Source organism: Ylistrum balloti, unplaced genomic scaffold, assembly GCF_031769215.1.
Source record: "Ylistrum balloti isolate Yb309-2 unplaced genomic scaffold, AGI_CSIRO_Ybal_v1 Utg370598, whole genome shotgun sequence".
In the NCBI taxonomy this organism is placed as follows: domain Eukaryota; kingdom Metazoa; phylum Mollusca; class Bivalvia; order Pectinida; family Pectinidae; genus Ylistrum; species Ylistrum balloti.
The window spans coordinates 1249545-1268384 of record NW_026782370.1 but is presented as its reverse complement, the minus strand read 5'-3'; the positions used below and the strand labels follow the sequence as shown (position 1 = coordinate 1268384).

At 34.7% G+C, this 18840-nt stretch overlaps 1 protein-coding gene across 1 annotated transcript; it reads left to right on the top strand.

The window, feature by feature from the left end:
- Positions 1–3668: 3668 nt before the first annotated feature.
- On the top strand, positions 3669–15866 carry LOC132556903 (sodium- and chloride-dependent glycine transporter 2-like). The gene is made up of 13 exons (XM_060221357.1): positions 3669–3837; positions 4782–4913; positions 5111–5426; positions 6702–6834; positions 9562–9696; positions 9978–10081; positions 11563–11687; positions 11893–12005; positions 12386–12514; positions 12865–12964; positions 13923–14023; positions 15306–15476; positions 15708–15866. Exons 1-13 carry the CDS (start codon positions 3669–3671, stop codon positions 15864–15866), a joined length of 1887 nt encoding a protein of 628 aa, XP_060077340.1.
- The last annotated feature ends 2974 nt before the right edge of the window (positions 15867–18840 follow it).

The following is an 18840-nucleotide window of genomic DNA, read 5'->3' as shown; positions in this document are numbered from 1 at the left end:
ACATATGAAATAATATAGATTAACACATGAACATAAGGAAAACTTGAAAGTTTTCATAAACTGCAAATACTTGAATATACATAAAAGTACTATTGGATAATACCAATAAAACTTCAGATTTTGCATATTTCATCGCCAAAGTAAATCATTTGGATATACATTTTGTATCTTTAATATAAATTGAGACGAGCCAATGTATTTCGTAACATTGGTTCGTAACTAGTACCGTAGAACAGGAATTGAACTACTATTTTACAGAATAATTTAAATTGCTGTATATATTAAACGTTGCATTTAGGATGAAGTGCTGGGTGGTAACAGTTATATGACAACACTAAGGTAACAGTATTAAGACATTGATAGTGAGTACCCCTTGATTTACAATATGCAATGTAAAACATGCATAAACTGGTAAAGAAGACAACGTTAGAAGATATTGGCGTAAATATCGAGTCTATTTCAACTCATGTATATGTAGTTCCTTACATGTATAGCATGTGCATGTAGGTACTGAAAGTAAATATAAAACACACTCAGATCTGTATATACCTCAGTAGCTCTAAACAATGTAAGATATTTACTGACTACATTAATTTAGAGAGTTGACTTATATATATATACATATATACACATCAATGAATTTGCTGGGTTTATTATTATTATTATTCTGAGTTTTCATTTAATTTCTGTAAACACATCAAGAACACTTTTGCTACTAGATAGTGTCTTAAGTTCACATATTATACCTGCTGAACTCAGAATAATAAATAAATAACATTTAGTGTAGATAAACGTACACTATTATAGGTTACAGCATTCTTTTTCAAATACAATAACAGTATCGTATAAATAACCTCTGTCGTACAAAGATTCCCAACTGATGTACCAGTCATGACCTGTCTACTTGATTTGGTATGTTTTGTAAAACACTATTTAGTGACGTATTGATTGAGTCTTAACTGATTTACATTAATGACATTATAAGTATTTATGTATATTGCACCATGGGTGTCAGGTGACAACTAAGCATGCAACTGACGCTGGTTAAATGGTCTTTATTAAAGACTTATGATCTAGCTTGAGTAAGAACTTCGTTGATGTATAGTTTGTTCACGTGTGTGTTTGAACTTGCAGACGCTGAATCATCAATAGCATCATCGAGAGTGGTGGTTTCTTGACGGAGGAGTGAAAATCTGGCCTGATAGACTGCCGCTCTGGTGCGGTAAAATGTAAACCTCACAATTATGTCACGGGGCATTTTTTTTTATCTCTGAGACCTACTCTGTAGCTACGACTTATGTCCTCACGAGCAACCATGACTCCCAGCATATCATTACAGATATGAATAATGTGGTCGTTAGTACTCTCATTCTCTTCTTCAGGAATGCCTCGAAATTTGAGACAGTTACGACGAGAGTACTGCTCCATATCATCAATCCTAGATTCAAACTGCTTAATTTGGTTATGCATGGCAGTGATCCCGAAACTTGCTTGACGTGTATCTTTAAACAGCGCATTATCCATTAGTTGGGAAACTTATCGGACAACGTCCGGGTCCCTGAGTTCACCAAAAGTGTTTACACTTTTCTTAATCTTGACCGAAAGTTTAACAGAACCCATGTTGACAATTAGAGAGTTAGTTTCAATCGTTAATGGTGAAGTGAGATATATGAATGCTACTAAAATGACAATCACATTCCGAATTCGAGTCAATCGAGTCAATCGGGTCCCACCTGGACAAAGGAGAATTTACTGCCGTTATGGCGGGCTTCGGTAACTTCACACTTCAAATATTACTTTAGTAAGTCGTAGCAGCAATTTGTACATCTTGATATAGTTACTGGGTGGTATTCTGGAGGAGGAGTTTCAATACATACTTGTAATCATCGTGTACTGGTCAAGCAAACATGTGGTTTTCAAAGGAGCTACATATTGTTAGTCTTTTTGGAAATATGTAAGTAGCAATCATGATCTTTTAAGCATGATTCTATTTTTCTATGTGATATGAAGGAAAAAAGTCTTTAAGCCTTTATCGAGCTCCAGATAAAATCACCGTTTCATTCACATGTCGATATTTTCTTTTTATAGTTTTGAAAAAAATAATTGTCCAAGTTCCTGCTTTATCGTCGCTGTATGCATATATCGTTTGAACGATATTTTCTTATTTGATTGGATGAAAATGGGCGGATACCTCATCAATATATAGTTTATATACTATAACGCGAAGGATAGCTTCATCATACGTCACTGACTCGCATGTTGTACCGTTGTCACTGAAAGCAAGTGGATGTAGTATAGAGATAACGATTGATACGTCGCTGTCACCGGTAAGCTTTTTTAGTTGATGGTAAAATAACCAAGTATCAGTATCGAAATATAAGGAGAACATATTTATAGAATGAAACTTGTGTTCGAAACTCCTTACTCTTTTAAACAACACTTCAATAAAAAAAAAGATAAAAATTATTTGCAGAACTACCAGAACGAATAAAAGCTACTTGTGATACAGATCGATGCCTTACTACGCGTTTTTGTAGCTTAAAATAAACATATATTCAATTATCTTCGTAAACTTAAGCAATTAAAAATCTGGAATGGTAGATTTCATAACATTGTATTATTGTACATGAATGGAACTTAGAAGTAGGGAATGCTATATTCTGTGTTGTAACGAGAACCGATTGGGAATACTTGACATCTGCTCCTTGAGAGGTAAGCCAAACCCGCCATACAATATGTACAGTTTCTTTACAATACATCACAGTTACAGTATGCACCATTCAAAATCCACATTCAAGATGATTCACTCTCTCAATCAGTGATAAATGATATATATATACATAAATGAAATAATAGATATATATTGAAAGTATAGAAAGTCACGGTAGCTTCCGATGGGCATCCGGCAGCATCACTGACGATATGGTTTGCACATATGGCCTCTGTAACGCACATATGCTCTTGTCCAATCTCACCACATCCAGTCGAATCAATGGGCACACAGGCCAATGAAAGGTATGTGTTTGTCACACAGACCAACGAAATATGTATGTTGGTCACACAGACAAGCCCTTCTCGGGCACAATGGCAACCAATTACGATGTTGGTCACTCAATGAATGAATGAAACCTTGTATCTGGCCTGGACGCATGTCGTAATGGTTTCTCTATGAATAGGAGTTTCTTGCACATTTCTATCGCGCCGTATAGATAGATATTTGAATCATTTTTCTGCAAGATCTAACTTTTAATTACATTCCATTTTCAATTGCTTCTCGGTTTCATGTTCTTCCTTGAAAATGGGCATCGATTCCACGTTCAATGCGGGTCCATTTTCAACGTTACATCACACTCCAAATCTCCTTTCAGTGTGTCCAATTCCGATCTTGTATTCGTATTTTGAATCTCATTAAGTGATTATCAGTAGGGAGGACAGATGTTACGGAGCGATCTGTAAGATTTCATGGCTATTGCAATAATATAGCCATATTAGTCTCTTAAAGATAATGTAGTTATTAAGAGTAAGAATTTCTTGACTACACAACTGCCCTGTCTGTATCATATATGCTTCTTAGTTGTATAGATGTTTATGTTATTTTCTCTATAAAAAAGGTAACTTTGCGTAGCAAAACCGAAATTACATTTAATTTTCTACACATAGATATCATAATGGATACAAAAGATGAAGAAAGCACAGAAATACATACCGGAAAGAGAGAAAAAGGTCAAAGAGAACAATGGGATAGAAAGTTGGATTACATATTGACAATGCTCGGTTATTTGGTGGGATTCGGAAGTATGTGGAGGTTCCCATACGTATGCATGAAAAATGGCGGTGGTAAGTTTTTATATATATATATATCTACTTTGGAACTATAGAGAACAAAAGAGGTTTGAAAATAATAAATTTGTACTTAAGATATTTGAAATCCGATAGTTGTGACCATTGATTACATAAAAAGTTTTTAATATATTTAATATTGTACAATATGTTCGTTTTGGTTTGTTATTTTCAATAAACACTCACTTATGTTAACTTCTGCATAATCATTAGTTATCATTGGGATTAATTTTCGTTGAATCCAAGGGTAATCTAAATCCATGAATTTACAGGTCCATGAAAAGTTGTTATATGTAAAGAACCAGAGGATTTCGTGAGCAAGAAATTAAGTGCCAACAAAAAATATATATAGGGAATATCCTCTCAAAATTCAATACCCACAACAATATGTGATTTTACAGTAACATATTCGAAGAAGAAAATCACCCCCAAACAAACGGTATACGTTTTAATATATGAACCGATTGTACCTTTTATGTCCATTGGGTGTATGCTACAATGGCGTGTCTGACCCTTACATGTTAAAATCTCTATGTCGCCATTATAAAAGATCTGATTATGTTGAAAGTCAATTACCTAGTTTTCTGTTAATCTGGAGTTTTGCATATTGTAAAAACAAAACATATATGTTTATGCAACAAATGTCAAGTATTGTTTGTTGCTTTATTGCAAAAACATGTTATCATGTGATAGGTTGATCATCAAATGTTTATGTTTATCTTGCATTCGTCCCTAAAATTATAACAAGTAGTTGAGTGAAAATAATTAATAAATAGTAAATATAAACATTGTTCTGTTTATAATATATAACCGGACAGACTAGAATCAGGATTAAAAGTGAATATATTTCTTTTGTTTTCTTCTTCGTTCCTGCTTTTAAATATTAATGCTTCACCAGAATCTCAAGCTGACATTTAAAACATTCATTTGTATCATCATAGGGGCGTTCCTGATACCGTATGTTCTGACACTCTTCCTCCTGGTAATACCGGTATACTTTCTGGAAACGTCACTCGGACAATTCTCCGGGAAATCTTTTAAAGATGTTTGGAGCTATTGTCCACTTATCAAAGGTGATGTTATCATTCTTTCCCAATAAAGACTGGGTAGATCTATTTTGGTAGACATTTTCATATTTTTTAACCTTTAATAATCATTATTTCGTGTCGAGGAAATCAGTCTGCGTCAGACTCCATACTTTACCTTATATCAATAAAATAATTGGAAAAGTTAAGAATAATGTATAATTGGTGTCTCCTGCCTTCTACAGGGCTTGGTTTAAGTCTACAGCTTATGTTGGTACCTGGAGTGTGCTATTACATCATGTTGATGACATGGGTAATACACTACATATATTACACATTCCATGATCCATTACCTTGGAGTACGTGCGGAAACGCCTGGAACACGCCATACTGTTTCAGTTTCAAGGACAGCATCCCTCTTAAATCAATGACAACTATATCTACCTTATATGGTCAAAATGTCACAGACAAAGATCAGTACATGCACAATGTAAACACGAGTGTGGCGAATTCCATATTTCGTGAGATTAAAGGCCATAGCGCGGAGGAGGAATTCTGGCAGTGAGTATTGTCTGTAAAATACATAACGTAGATTTTTAAAGGTATTTAAAATATGAATATGTATTTAAGTTAAAAACACCACATTAATTATAATCTTATATTCATCTTAATAAAACATTTTCCGTCCTCTCTCTCTCTCTTTCTCTCTCTCTTTCTCTCTCTCTCTCATGCACGCACGCACGCACACAAACACACACACAAACACACACACAAAACACATGTAGATATATATAAGCAACCATGTCATCTTATCCATACAAAATTGTAAAAAAAATTTATTGGGAAAGGGCTAAATATAAGTTTGAAAACTGGTGCCGAACATGTATTACTGTTACAAATAAAATATGTTTAAATCAAATACACTAGTGAATGAGAACATTATATTTTGACCGATATAAACTAAAATACCGGTACGCGAGATTTATGGTATTATAATCAAGAACTAAGTATACGTAATGTAAATATATATTTAAGTTCCTAACTCTTCATTGTAAATTATGCTCGAAAATAAGAATCAATTTAGCGGTGAATCCGGCGTTACTATCTTATATCTAGTAAAGCTAATAAAGAATCACGGTAACGGCTCCCATTATAGTGTATTCAGATATCATATTTACAACAATCGTGCATTTCACGTCAGCATATTGATAAATTCATGGGGAAGTCGAAAACGCAAGTTATTGTGCGGAAACAAACTTTCTATTTACAGTTCAACAGTCTTCACATTTTATCTTTCATTTTAAAAGGAAATTCCAAGCAAGCCATATTAATAAGGAAGAATTATGTGAAGTTTATTCCGTTTAAAAGCACACGAGTAAACTGTTAAAACCGTATACTGTATAATGTGGGTGTTTGTTGGTATCCAAGCACTGACGTGAATGTATGTTAGTACCTGTACGTACGCGAATGTGGTTTTGAGGGAACATGAATGAATGAATGAATGAATGAATGAATGTACAATTGGAAGACTAAAATATTTAAGATATGTGTGATGTTTGAAAGTGCTCCTGCGCAAGGAAAATAATATCAATCTAAAGTAAGGAGTTTGATCCCAAGGTCACAACCCTGACAATCATCAAACCAGTAGAAAAAAAGCAGTGTGTGAAATCTGAAACATTATATTATGATCGAAAATATAAGATCGGATAAGATAATCCAGAACTATTTGTGAGAATTAAAAATTTAAAAAGATGACGAAAATTGTTTATTTACATATATATATGATATATCGCAGTATCGTGTGACACTGAAACATTTACAACACGTTTAATGTAGGTACAACATACTAGATATATCAACTGGACTAGAAGACTTTGGTTCGCTCAATGGAAATCTGGTTTTGTGTTTGTTCTTGGCCTGGGTCGCTATCTACCTGTGTGTCATCAAGGGAATTAGATCTACAGGCAAGGTAAAAAAATCAAGAGTACCGAGACGATTGTTGGTCTCCTTGTCAACTTCCACACTAGGAACGGAATGCTTATAAAACATTGTTTAAAAATGGAAATAGTGCTATTGATGTGCACATAATCTTAATATATTTGTAACGATTAAAACTTCTTCAACACACGAGACTAATTCTGTTTGTCCTAAAATAACAGACACTACATGACTCAAATGTCAATTATTTTTATTATGAATACATTTATTTTGCTATGATTTAACGCAAAGGACATCCAGGGATTCCGTGAAGTAACTAAAGCATCATTCCAGTAATTACAGGAAATCCCTAAAGATTTTAGTGATTTCGTGAAATTACAAATTGATTTAGGGATTACACGAATTCACTGAAAGTTTCAGTCATTTCACGAAATCCTTGATTTCACAATCTTTACTGTAACATATATACCAGGTTGTGTATGTGACATCCATACTTCTTTACCTATTCCTTGTATATATACCAGGTTGTGTATGTGACCGCCACACTTCTTTACCTATTCCTTATATATATACCAGGTTGTGTATGTGACCGCCACTCTTCTTTATCTATTCCTTGTATATATACCAGGTTGTGTATGTGACCGCCACTCTTCTTTATCTATTCCTTGTATATATACCAGGTTGTGTATGTGACCGCCACTCTTCCTTACCTATTCCTTGTATATATACCAGGTTGTGTATGTGACCGCCACTCTTCCTTACCTATTCCTTGTATATATACCAGGTTGTGTATGTGACCGCCACTCTTCCTTACCTATTCCTTGTATATATACCAGGTTGTGTATGTGACCGCCACACTTCTTTACCTATTCCTTATATATATACCAGGTTGTATATGTGACCGCCACTCTTCTTTATCTATTCCTTGTATATATACCAGGTTGTGTATGTGACCGCCACTCTTCTTTATCTATTCCTTGTATATATACCAGGTTGTGTATGTGACCGCCACTCTTCCTTACCTAATCCTTGTATATATACCAGGTTGTGTATGTGACCGCCACTCTTCCTTACCTATTCCTTGTATATATACCAGGTTGTGTATGTGACCGCCACACTTCCTTACCTATTCCTTGTATATATACCAGGTTGTGTATGTGACATCCATACTTCTTTACCTATTCCTTGTATATATACCAGGTTGTGTATGTGACCGCCACACTTCTTTACCTATTCCTTATATATATACCAGGTTGTGTATGTGACCGCCACTCTTCTTTATCTATTCCTTGTATATATACCAGGTTGTGTATGTGACCGCCACTCTTCCTTACCTATTCCTTGTATATATACCAGGTTGTGTATGTGACCGCCACTCTTCCTTACCTATTCCTTGTATATATACCAGGTTGTGTATGTGACCGCCACACTTCCTTACCTATTCCTTGTATATATACCAGGTTGTGTATGTGACATCCATACTTCTTTACCTATTCCTTGTATATATACCAGGTTGTGTATGTGACCGCCACACTTCTTTACCTATTCCTTGTATATATACCAGGTTGTGTATGTGACCGCCACTCTTCTTTATCTATTCCTTGTATATATACCAGGTTGTGTATGTGACCGCCACTCTTCCTTACCTAATCCTTGTATATATACCAGGTTGTGTATGTGACCGCCACTCTTCCTTACCTATTCCTTGTATATATACCAGGTTGTGTATGTGACCGCCACACTTCCTTACCTATTCCTTGTATATATACCAGGTTGTGTATGTGACATCCATACTTCTTTACCTATTCCTTGTATATATACCAGGTTGTGTATGTGACCGCCACACTTCTTTACCTATTCCTTATATATATACCAGGTTGTGTATGTGACCGCCACTCTTCTTTATCTATTCCTTGTATATATACCAGGTTGTGTATGTGACCGCCACTCTTCCTTACCTATTCCTTGTATATATACCAGGTTGTGTATGTGACCGCCACTCTTCCTTACCTATTCCTTGTATATATACCAGGTTGTGTATGTGACCGCCACACTTCCTTACCTATTCCTTGTATATATACCAGGTTGTGTATGTGACATCCATACTTCTTTACCTATTCCTTGTATATATACCAGGTTGTGTATGTGACCGCCACACTTCTTTACCTATTCCTTATATATATACCAGGTTGTGTATGTGACCGCCACTCTTCTTTATCTATTCCTTGTATATATACCAGGTTGTGTATGTGACCGCCACTCTTCCTTACCTATTCCTTGTATATATACCAGGTTGTGTATGTGACCGCCACACTTCTTTACCTATTCCTTGTATATATACCAGGTTGTGTATGTGACCGCCACACTTCTTTACCTATTCCTTGTATATATACCAGGTTGTGTATGTGACCGCCACACTTCTATACCTATTCCTTGTATATATACCAGGTTGTGTATGTGACCGCCACACTTCTTTACCTATTCCTTATATATATACCAGGTTGTGTATGTGACCGCCACACTTCTTTACCTATTCCTTGTATATATACCAGGTTGTGTATGTGACCGCCACACTTCTTTACCTATTCCTTGTATATATACCAGGTTGTGTATGTGACCGCCACACTTCTTTACCTATTCCTTGTATATATACCAGGTTGTGTATGTGACCGCCACACTTCTTTACCTATTCCTTGTATATATACCAGGTTGTGTATGTAACCGCCACACTTCTTTACCTATTCCTTGTATATACCAGGTTGTGTATGTGACCGCCACTCTTCCTTACCTAATCCTCGTCATTCTGCTCGTCCACAATCTTACGTTACCGGGCTCTATTGATGGAGTTGAGTTTTTCATTAAACCAGATTTCAATACTCTTACAAACATCAAGGTAAGCTATGGATATGTTTATGTATTTAAGAATAGAGATGTTGAACTTAATTATAAAAGTATTCCAAAATAATTCAAACTTTTTACATGATACATAATGTGACTAACCTTTATCTAAACTTTCTATCGAAAACCATTGACCTTAAGGAAGAAATACTTCTGGAAAAACTGTAGATGTTCTGTATCAAAACAGAATACATTCCTATATTGACACGTTTGAATACTGAGTAATAATTCTTTTGACTTTATGTTTGGCTAATCTGTGTACATTTTTAATATTAGGTTTGGCTAGAAGCTGCAATACAGGTGTTTTATTCAGTATCGATCGGATGGGGTCTTCATATCACAATGGCCAGTTACAATACATTTAATAACAACTGTCTAAGGTAATACTTCCACGCACATTACAAAATTTATATATTTATCAAATGTGGTACGAAAAAGTTTGTGCATCCTACGTCGGCAATTTGAATGATATCATTAACTAACAAAGCTTATTGTACAATGCAAACAACAAGTGCTATATGTATATTACCAAAGTTACAATAATAGTTTTCATCGTCAAATGGAAATATCTGAATTCTCTAAAGTCACTCTCAGTCTAAGACACATTAAATCAAAACGTTTTATGAAGATAACAGCTAACAGTAATATATAAGTGATGAAGGCAAATATTGACAGGTACTACGGTTCTCATGTAGCTGTCTGTTGCTTTAGAAAGCTATTTGGACAAGCGTCGGTCGGTTTACTGGGAAAATGATAACTGAAAGAATAGATTGCAAAAAGATGATGATGTTTATTTATAATGTAAAACATAGGTTATATATGTATATACAAGACTTGCTCTCAAATACACACTCACTCCTTAACCAAGAAATAAAAATATTCATGTAGCTTCACGGTTCAACAATCACGGCGATGGCGAGCCAAAGAATCATATGAAGAACCACAAAATAGAGTTAAAACGACAGCCACTAACACGCGACCCATTTCAACCCTGAATACAAATATCATGCACCTTAATTAATCAACTATAATGTAACTATCTTATACAATTACTAAAATATGGTTTGAATACGTAATAATTATGTGCTACGTTCGACACTATGGCAATAAAACAGGGCTTCCATACATGTATATATTTGTTACGCGCACGATACGGATAACATTTACGGTAGTATAATACCAACTAGAATAGAAAAGAGAAAGAGTGAAAGTTGATGTGTCCTGAAGTAAGATAAGATTACAATGTGTTGCCGTTGCTGTGTCTTTAGACAAGATTTTATCAATTGCTTTTAGTATCAGCATTTATGCGATGGGTCTCTCACATCTTGCTCAGTTAGGTAGTAACGAGCTACTATAAGTAGACCTCGATTCAAAAAAATTTGAATTGGCAGAATAATAATAATTGTGTTCACCTTATTAGTAACCGATACCAAATGTGTCTTGTATTGAATTTTTTATTGAGTTCGTGAAATCAACAAATGGTACGAGAGAGTTGCACGTTTTGTGTTGGGGGTGGTTACGTGTCGCGGGTAGGCTTTGTACACAATACCTACTCCGATCAGCAGGAGTTGGTTTAACATTATGTATAATTATCACCTCTAACAAGAAGAAATTATTCTAACCGCGCCGACACCGCTGAACAATGCTAGATGTCTTTTTAGTCTGGTTTGAAATAGAATATTGTGCACACGTATTTTTTTACTTTCTGAAACTTCATTATGCATTCATTAAGTTGTATAGAACGGAATCGGATCAGTTACTTCATGTTTTATGCATGACCTCATGGCGTGGAGAAGTTCCAGTCTGTATCTGTATGCGAGCTATATATAAATATTTTCATATTAATTACATTCAATCGCAGAGACACATTCGTTATGGCTATCGCTGGAGAGGCTACAAGTGTGTTCGGTGGCCTTGTAATCTTTTCTGCACTCGGATTCATGGCCCATCAGGCGAACGTCCCTCTGACAGATGTTGCTAAATCTGGTAAGTTCCTTATCTGAATTAAAAAGTCTATAGCCCGTCTTTTCGGAATAACATCAACATAACAAAAGATTTTCAGTAGAAGGAAAGCTTTATAATTGCATGATATCAGACCTTGTACGAAACGTTTAGATATAATATCTCTAACAATCTCTATCACTATAAAAATCTACAACAAAATATTATAATATTTCTCTGTTGTTATCAGGCCCTGGATTAGGTTTTGTGGCTTATCCTATGGCTTTGGCACAGATGCCCCTCCCCAACCTCTGGGCGGTTTTATTCTTCATTGCCATGATTACACTGGGATTGGATACTCAAGTATGTGTTCTTGTGTTCGGTGATCTAAGGGATGCCGAGGTGGTATAAACTTGATATAGACGATAGGATTTTATTAATATATATTTCAAAATATGTCAATTTCCCGATGAAATATCTACATTCCTTCCACAGCAATTATTTGTTTTGGAATCGAAAAGAAATATCAAGGTAGTCAATAATGTCCTTAGCTTCTGTTGTGATTAGGAGAAAGAGAAGGACTAAGCATAGGGTAGGTATACCACCTACAAGAAAAACAAATACGAAGCTGAAAAAAATAAAGCTATTATTTATGCAATATTGTTTACTTTCCTAGGAGTGTTTTTTTCTGTAGCAGGATTATTTTCTTTTATGAAGAAATAAAATCTACCATCCATTTTCAGTTTACTTTGACGGAAATAACATACATCTATTTTGAGGACTGCTTTCCATGCATGAAGAAACGGCAAACGGTCTGCAGAGCATGTTTATCAATCTTCGGATTTGTGATTACTTTACCATTTTGTGCACAGGTAATGATGGAACGTAACACAATAGACTATATGAACATTTTGGAAAACACGTATATTTTTCCAGAACTTCTATTTCATTTTACAGTCATTTTTTTTTTTATATAGTATTATTTACTTTACTTATTATAGTTATCAGTATTATATAGTCAGTTCATGAAAAAGGTAGTATTAAATAGTGTTTTAAGAGCTAATATCATGTCATACTATTAAAAATATAATTAACAGAAATCACATCCAAAGCACCTTCTTTTCACATTAAATCTGACCTTTTCACCCAACAAATGTTTTATCATTGCATGATAATGAAAACTCGTGTAATTACAGTTACGTATTGATTGTTTACCTTTCAGGCAGGAGTATACCTGTATCAGATATTTGATTGGTATATCGCAGCTTTTGCACCGCTATGTATTTCACTTGTAGAGTGTATATCAATTGCTTGGCTGTATGGTATGTGCAACATTACAGTTTTGAAATTTATCGCCGATGTGGAAAAGTTTTTTTTGCAAATAAGCATAGATATATTTTTTCATTATTGGGGGAAATATTACCATTTTATATGTATATTCTGTGTTTAAGAATACTTCGTATGATAATACAACATCTTAATATTAAGATATATTATAAATTGACATTTTGTTAACTGTGCATTGATAAAGCTGTTGTACATTTCATTATATATATACAAAATTCTGACGGGTTTGACGATTGATAAAGTGGTTGTTGTGCGTGATAGAGGATCGCGATATTTAGAGAATACATGATCAGTGCCTTAAATTCAAGCTGTATTTGACGAGGGTAAAGAAAGAAAAAAGTGGCAAGCCTCTTTTATCATTTTCACGCGTGCCAGTTTGCAGCTGATACTTTAAGGCACATCTTCGATACTACAGGGTTACGAGCACTTTCGCTCACTGCACCCCTGGAACATGTCATGGCAAAACTGAATTTTCGATGTGCGACACCTTGTGTACATGATGAAAAGAATAGTTTGATCATCTGTTACAAATCAAACTAATCTCGGGGTCACATAACGGTATATTGTAATGGCTTTGAAGTTGGGTGCTGATCGTTTGTAATATTCAAAAGGAGCATATCAACCTCTGATGTGTCAGGGTGCAGCGAAAGTGAACGTAACCCCGGGAATATCGAGGATGTATAAGGAACTGACAGTGATAACAAATAAAATTGTTGTTTTCCGTTACTGTCATTTAATCCGACAATACATTTTGAAATAGCTTTTTTTTCTGTCAATCATTGTATTATTTTCCAATTGTGTTCTATTTTCCTATTATTAGACACTAAAGATATCAGACAGCTTAGACTATTAATGTGCTACTTGATAAGTATATGATTTCTGCTTCCTGAGCTCTGGTAAAGATTTGCTTGTCATGTCATCTGATTCACAAAGGTGCCGAGAGATTCTCGAAGGACGTGGAGATGATGATCGGGAGGGAAGTACCTCGCTACATCAAGTTCTGTTGGTGTTTCCTCTCGCCGTTTCTATTATTTGTACGTAAATAATCACATGCATTTCTAACACATAATATTAAACAGCAACAGGAGTTCAATACAACATTACAGCGATGTATCACTTCCAGCTGTAAGACATCTAGATAAACCAGATAGATTTCGTTAAATCAAACCATTTAGGGCATCGATTCTGATTGTATTTTTAGAGCAAAATTCACACTGAATGTTAAATATTCTTACCATATTAATTGACTTTACTCTCAAAGAACCATGGAAATCCTAGTTTGATATTGTAATTGATCGTTTTATCATATTTCAAATCAAGGTTATCATTCTGTATTCAGAAATTCATAAACCTCGCCATAAGTTATACTCAGAGAGCAGTTTATGTTCACAGTGTATCTACAAGTATGACATCAGATCACTTTTGTTCCAACTATTTAACGTAATTTTATTCGAAAATTGATATCAGTGGTAGTCAGCTATTTGAAATCAGTCACAGGAGTTATTGCAAACGGTGAGTATCTTACTAAAGGGACCGGATGATATACAAATAATTTTTCGTTAAAATTCCGCACAGTGCAGATTTTAAAGTAATCACTTGAACAAATGGTTCCATTAACAGTCGCATAAAAGGTTTTCAAACGAAGAACTGTTTTCTGATTTTCAAGATCGAAATTGTATATTTTTGGATGGAGCGAATTTCACAATAGCCCAATCTCAGGAATTATATACTGTATTATTTACTGTTTATATTCGTTTAGCAAGACAACTATAGCACGATTCTTATGACTGTGATAACGTCATATCTGACTTCATATATATATAAGAAAAATACCTGAAATATCAAGTTCTATACGAGTGTCTAGAATAATTACCAACACATATAGTATATGTCATATGGTAGGTTTTTTATATATTGCTTTAAACCCTTAGAGATAGCATCATTACCATATATTTACATTTTACATAATGGCCTCCCATTAACTCAATGTTATTTATCGAAGTCATTTTGTCGCCATGTTGACCGACGTTACTTCAAAGCTTTGCACATCGCCTCTGCTAACACACTTTCTAGCTTTATGTCAATCATTCAAGCTTTATCAGTACATATACTTACAAGGAGGATACCATTCTAAATTAAAAAGAAAAAGACAAGTTAATGTTTTAAATGATATCTGAAATGTAAATAAAACCATTGAACGTCGGTCATACTGTTTTTATTATTAATATATTATTATATTTCTCTGTTACCCGAATTACATTCATTTTGACTATAAGTACACTCTGACAGTTTTACTGTAATAAATTCCTTATACAGGTGTTAATGGTAATGAGTATTGTGTCATATACACCGCCTGCTTATGGGGATTATGAATATCCAAGTTGGGCCGCTATCGCTGGCTGGATGATCTCCGTACTGCCAATCATACCCTTACTCCTGATAGGGTTGATCGTTGTGTACCGTTCGCCTGGGGAAACAATATACCAGGTATATGATTAAATATGTTTTATCTCTTTGATCGAGCAGATACAGTATATATATAGAACAATAATAGATGTTTCATTGTAATGACTTCTAGTAGTAATTCGTAGATTTCATTATTCGTACTCGAAATCTATTTTAATCATATTCAGTTACCATTCTGATGGTATTCAGTAAAACATTTGCCTATAATATCTGATTGCTTATTCAAATTTTTTTTTTTTTGCTTTATTATAGAAACTCAGTCATTCTGTGAGACCATATGAAGAATGGCAGCCAGCAGTTAACAGCGTAGATTATTTACCTCTCTCTTGGGAAACCCATGGTACCATTACAGAGAGAGTTCTGGTTAACCTCGGCTTAAGAAAGCTATCGGGAAAGGAGTCATGTTTATAATTACAGTTACACGCCTATTGTTGAACGTTTATGACATCAATTTTGTGACAGGATTTGATGTTTATGTATAACTACTTCACAACCTTTTTTCAAGCATGTTTGCTCGTATTTATGCATGATTAAACAGGGATCTTAACATTAAGTCAACAACAACAAATACCAATATTGTTGACTTGATAATCATATCCTATATTACCTAATAAATGTCTTGCAATTATGAAAATTACTATTCAGAGATTAAAACATATTTTCAATTAATAACAAGATAGGAAGTACCGTCAATAGAAGACAAAATCTTATTATCTCCGATTTCATTATGAGCGACTCTTCGCCACAAAGCTTGGTCATTAATATTGCTCTGCTGCTCATAAGTGCATAAGAACTAGCAGCATTATTTATGTGAAATCAGTCAAGCGCATGTAATTACAGCATTTGGCACTTTTATTTAACCCTACGATTTAGAAACACATATATCACAACGCACTAAAATCTTCATGCAAAACACATTGCACACATAATACAGGTATTATGACACATCGGTATACATTGTACACATTGTATACATTGTGCACACATCGTGTATACATTGTGCACACATTGTGTATACATCGTGTATACAGTCACACATCGTGTAATTTATAATTTGTTTAATAAGAATGTAAAACCAATCGAGTTATATTATTGTTATGGGCTTCATTTACCTTATATTAATACACAACGCACTAAAATCTTCATGCAAATCGTGCACACATTGTGTATACATCGTGCACACATTGTGTATACATCGTGTATACATCGTGTATACATTGTGTATACATTGTGCACACATCGTGTATACATTGTGCACACATCGTGTATACATTGTGCACACATCGTGTATACATTGTGTATACATTGTGTATACATTGTGCACACATCGTGTATACATCGTGTATACATTGTGCACACATCGTGTATACATTGTGCACACATTGTGTATACATCGTGTATACATTGTGTCTACATTGTGCACACATCGTGTATACATCGTGTATACATTGTGTCTACATTGTGCACACATCGTGTATACATTGTGCACACATCGTGTATACATTGTATATACATCGTGTATACATCGTGTATACATTGTGCACACATCGTGTATACATTGTGTATACATTGTGCACACATCGTGTATACATCGTGTATACATTGTGCACACATCGTGTATACATTGTGCACACATCGTGTATACATTGTGCACACATCGTGTATACATTGTGCACACATCGTGTATACATCGTGTATACATTGTGCACACATCGTGTATACATTGTGTACACATCGTGTATACATTGTGCACACATCGTGTATACATCGTGTATACATTGTGCACACATCGTGTATACATCGTGTATACATTGTGCACACATCGTGTATACATTGTGCACACATCGTGTATACATCGTGTATACATTGTGTACACATCGTGTCTATATCGTGTATACATCGTGTATACATTGTGCACACATCGTGTATACATCGTGCACACATCATGTATACATTGTGCACACATTGTGCACACATCGTGTATACATTGTGCACACATCGTGTATACATCGTGTATACATTGTGCACACATCGTGTATACATTGTGTATACATCGTGTCTACATTGTGTATACATCGTGTCTACATTGTGTATACATCGTGTCTACATTGTGTATACATCGTGTACACATCGTGTATACATTGTGCGCGTTATGGTATTATATTATATCTTGCTCACAACTGTGCGATAGGATCGATAGAATCCAAGTAGGTATAACAATGGAAAGTTTTACCTACGCGATCACTCGCAAGTTCACGCGCACACGACTACCGTTCACGCCTTCCACACATATTTCACTCGGACGGCAGTTATACAACAATTAAATCAATAACATAATAGTAAATATAGATGTACAATAAGAACGTCAACTACAAAGGGAGCAAATTCAACGTTATATCCAGAAATAAACCTGCATTTTACAATCCTGATAACTACGCATAAACGAACACGCACCGATAATAGATGGCTTGACCTATATTAGGGACATGGAAAATATGGCCATAAATAAGTATAAATGCAAGTATAAACAATTATAAGGTATTCTTAATCTTGTAAAAGTGACTCACATAGCTTTCAAGACCATTTTCCTCTTTTAAATTTATTTAGTGTAAAGCATACTCTTGGAAACGAATGGTCTGTTCTGATGCCAGGATCTATATGTGAGGAACCAATACTAGACCACTAATTTTCAGAAATAAGAAAATGATACAAAAATACCTGTTTAACAAGGTTTTGACTCCTTCAAGAATATGTCACAACATTTTCATATTTTTTCGACGAATACATCATCAACCAAATTATCAATAATAATAATAGCAATAATAATAATAATAATGAAAATGATATCTCCTTCTAGAGTATTTACTGTTCAAGTAATCTTACCTCTAAACGACCTGTTACATGTATTTCTATATTTTTAAGCACATATGTCGCTCTACAGTTGAGTTTTCTTTCCATCAAGGTATTCTCTAGTCAACATGGTGGAAATCAGGTCATCCGATCTATCTTCAACAATCCTTTTTTACTCTATCATGACTGCCAATTCCACTGGTACGTCTATCTTTATTTGTCCGGTATCCTCTAGACGCCATGGTTAAGTTGACATTTCTGATAACGTCACAAAACACGGTCTAATCGCACATACAGAGCCAGGTTCACTAGCTACATATATTCGCAACATCCAGAAAATGGCTAAAATTATGTACTACCGTTCTTAAACATGTTATTTCGCCAGATATAAAGGTTTGTGGGGGTTTTACAGGGTAGTATTACATAATCACTGGATAGATGTACTGCATACATACATAGCAGCAGTAGTTATATTAATTATATATATATATTCATATTCATGTACATAGACGTGATAGAATACCAGTGCTAATAA

Bases quoted from the DNA above. Each gene is read 5' to 3' on its own strand.
- LOC132556903 (XM_060221357.1), top strand. From the start codon at position 3,669: ATGGATACAAAAGATGAAGAAAGCACAGAAATACATACCGGAAAGAGA. The intron at 4,914-5,110 runs GTGATGTTATCA...TGCCTTCTACAG, and splicing joins CTATTGTCCACTTATCAAAG to GGCTTGGTTTAAGTCTACAG. The intron at 9,697-9,977 runs GTAAGCTATGGA...TTTTAATATTAG, and splicing joins ATACTCTTACAAACATCAAG to GTTTGGCTAGAAGCTGCAAT.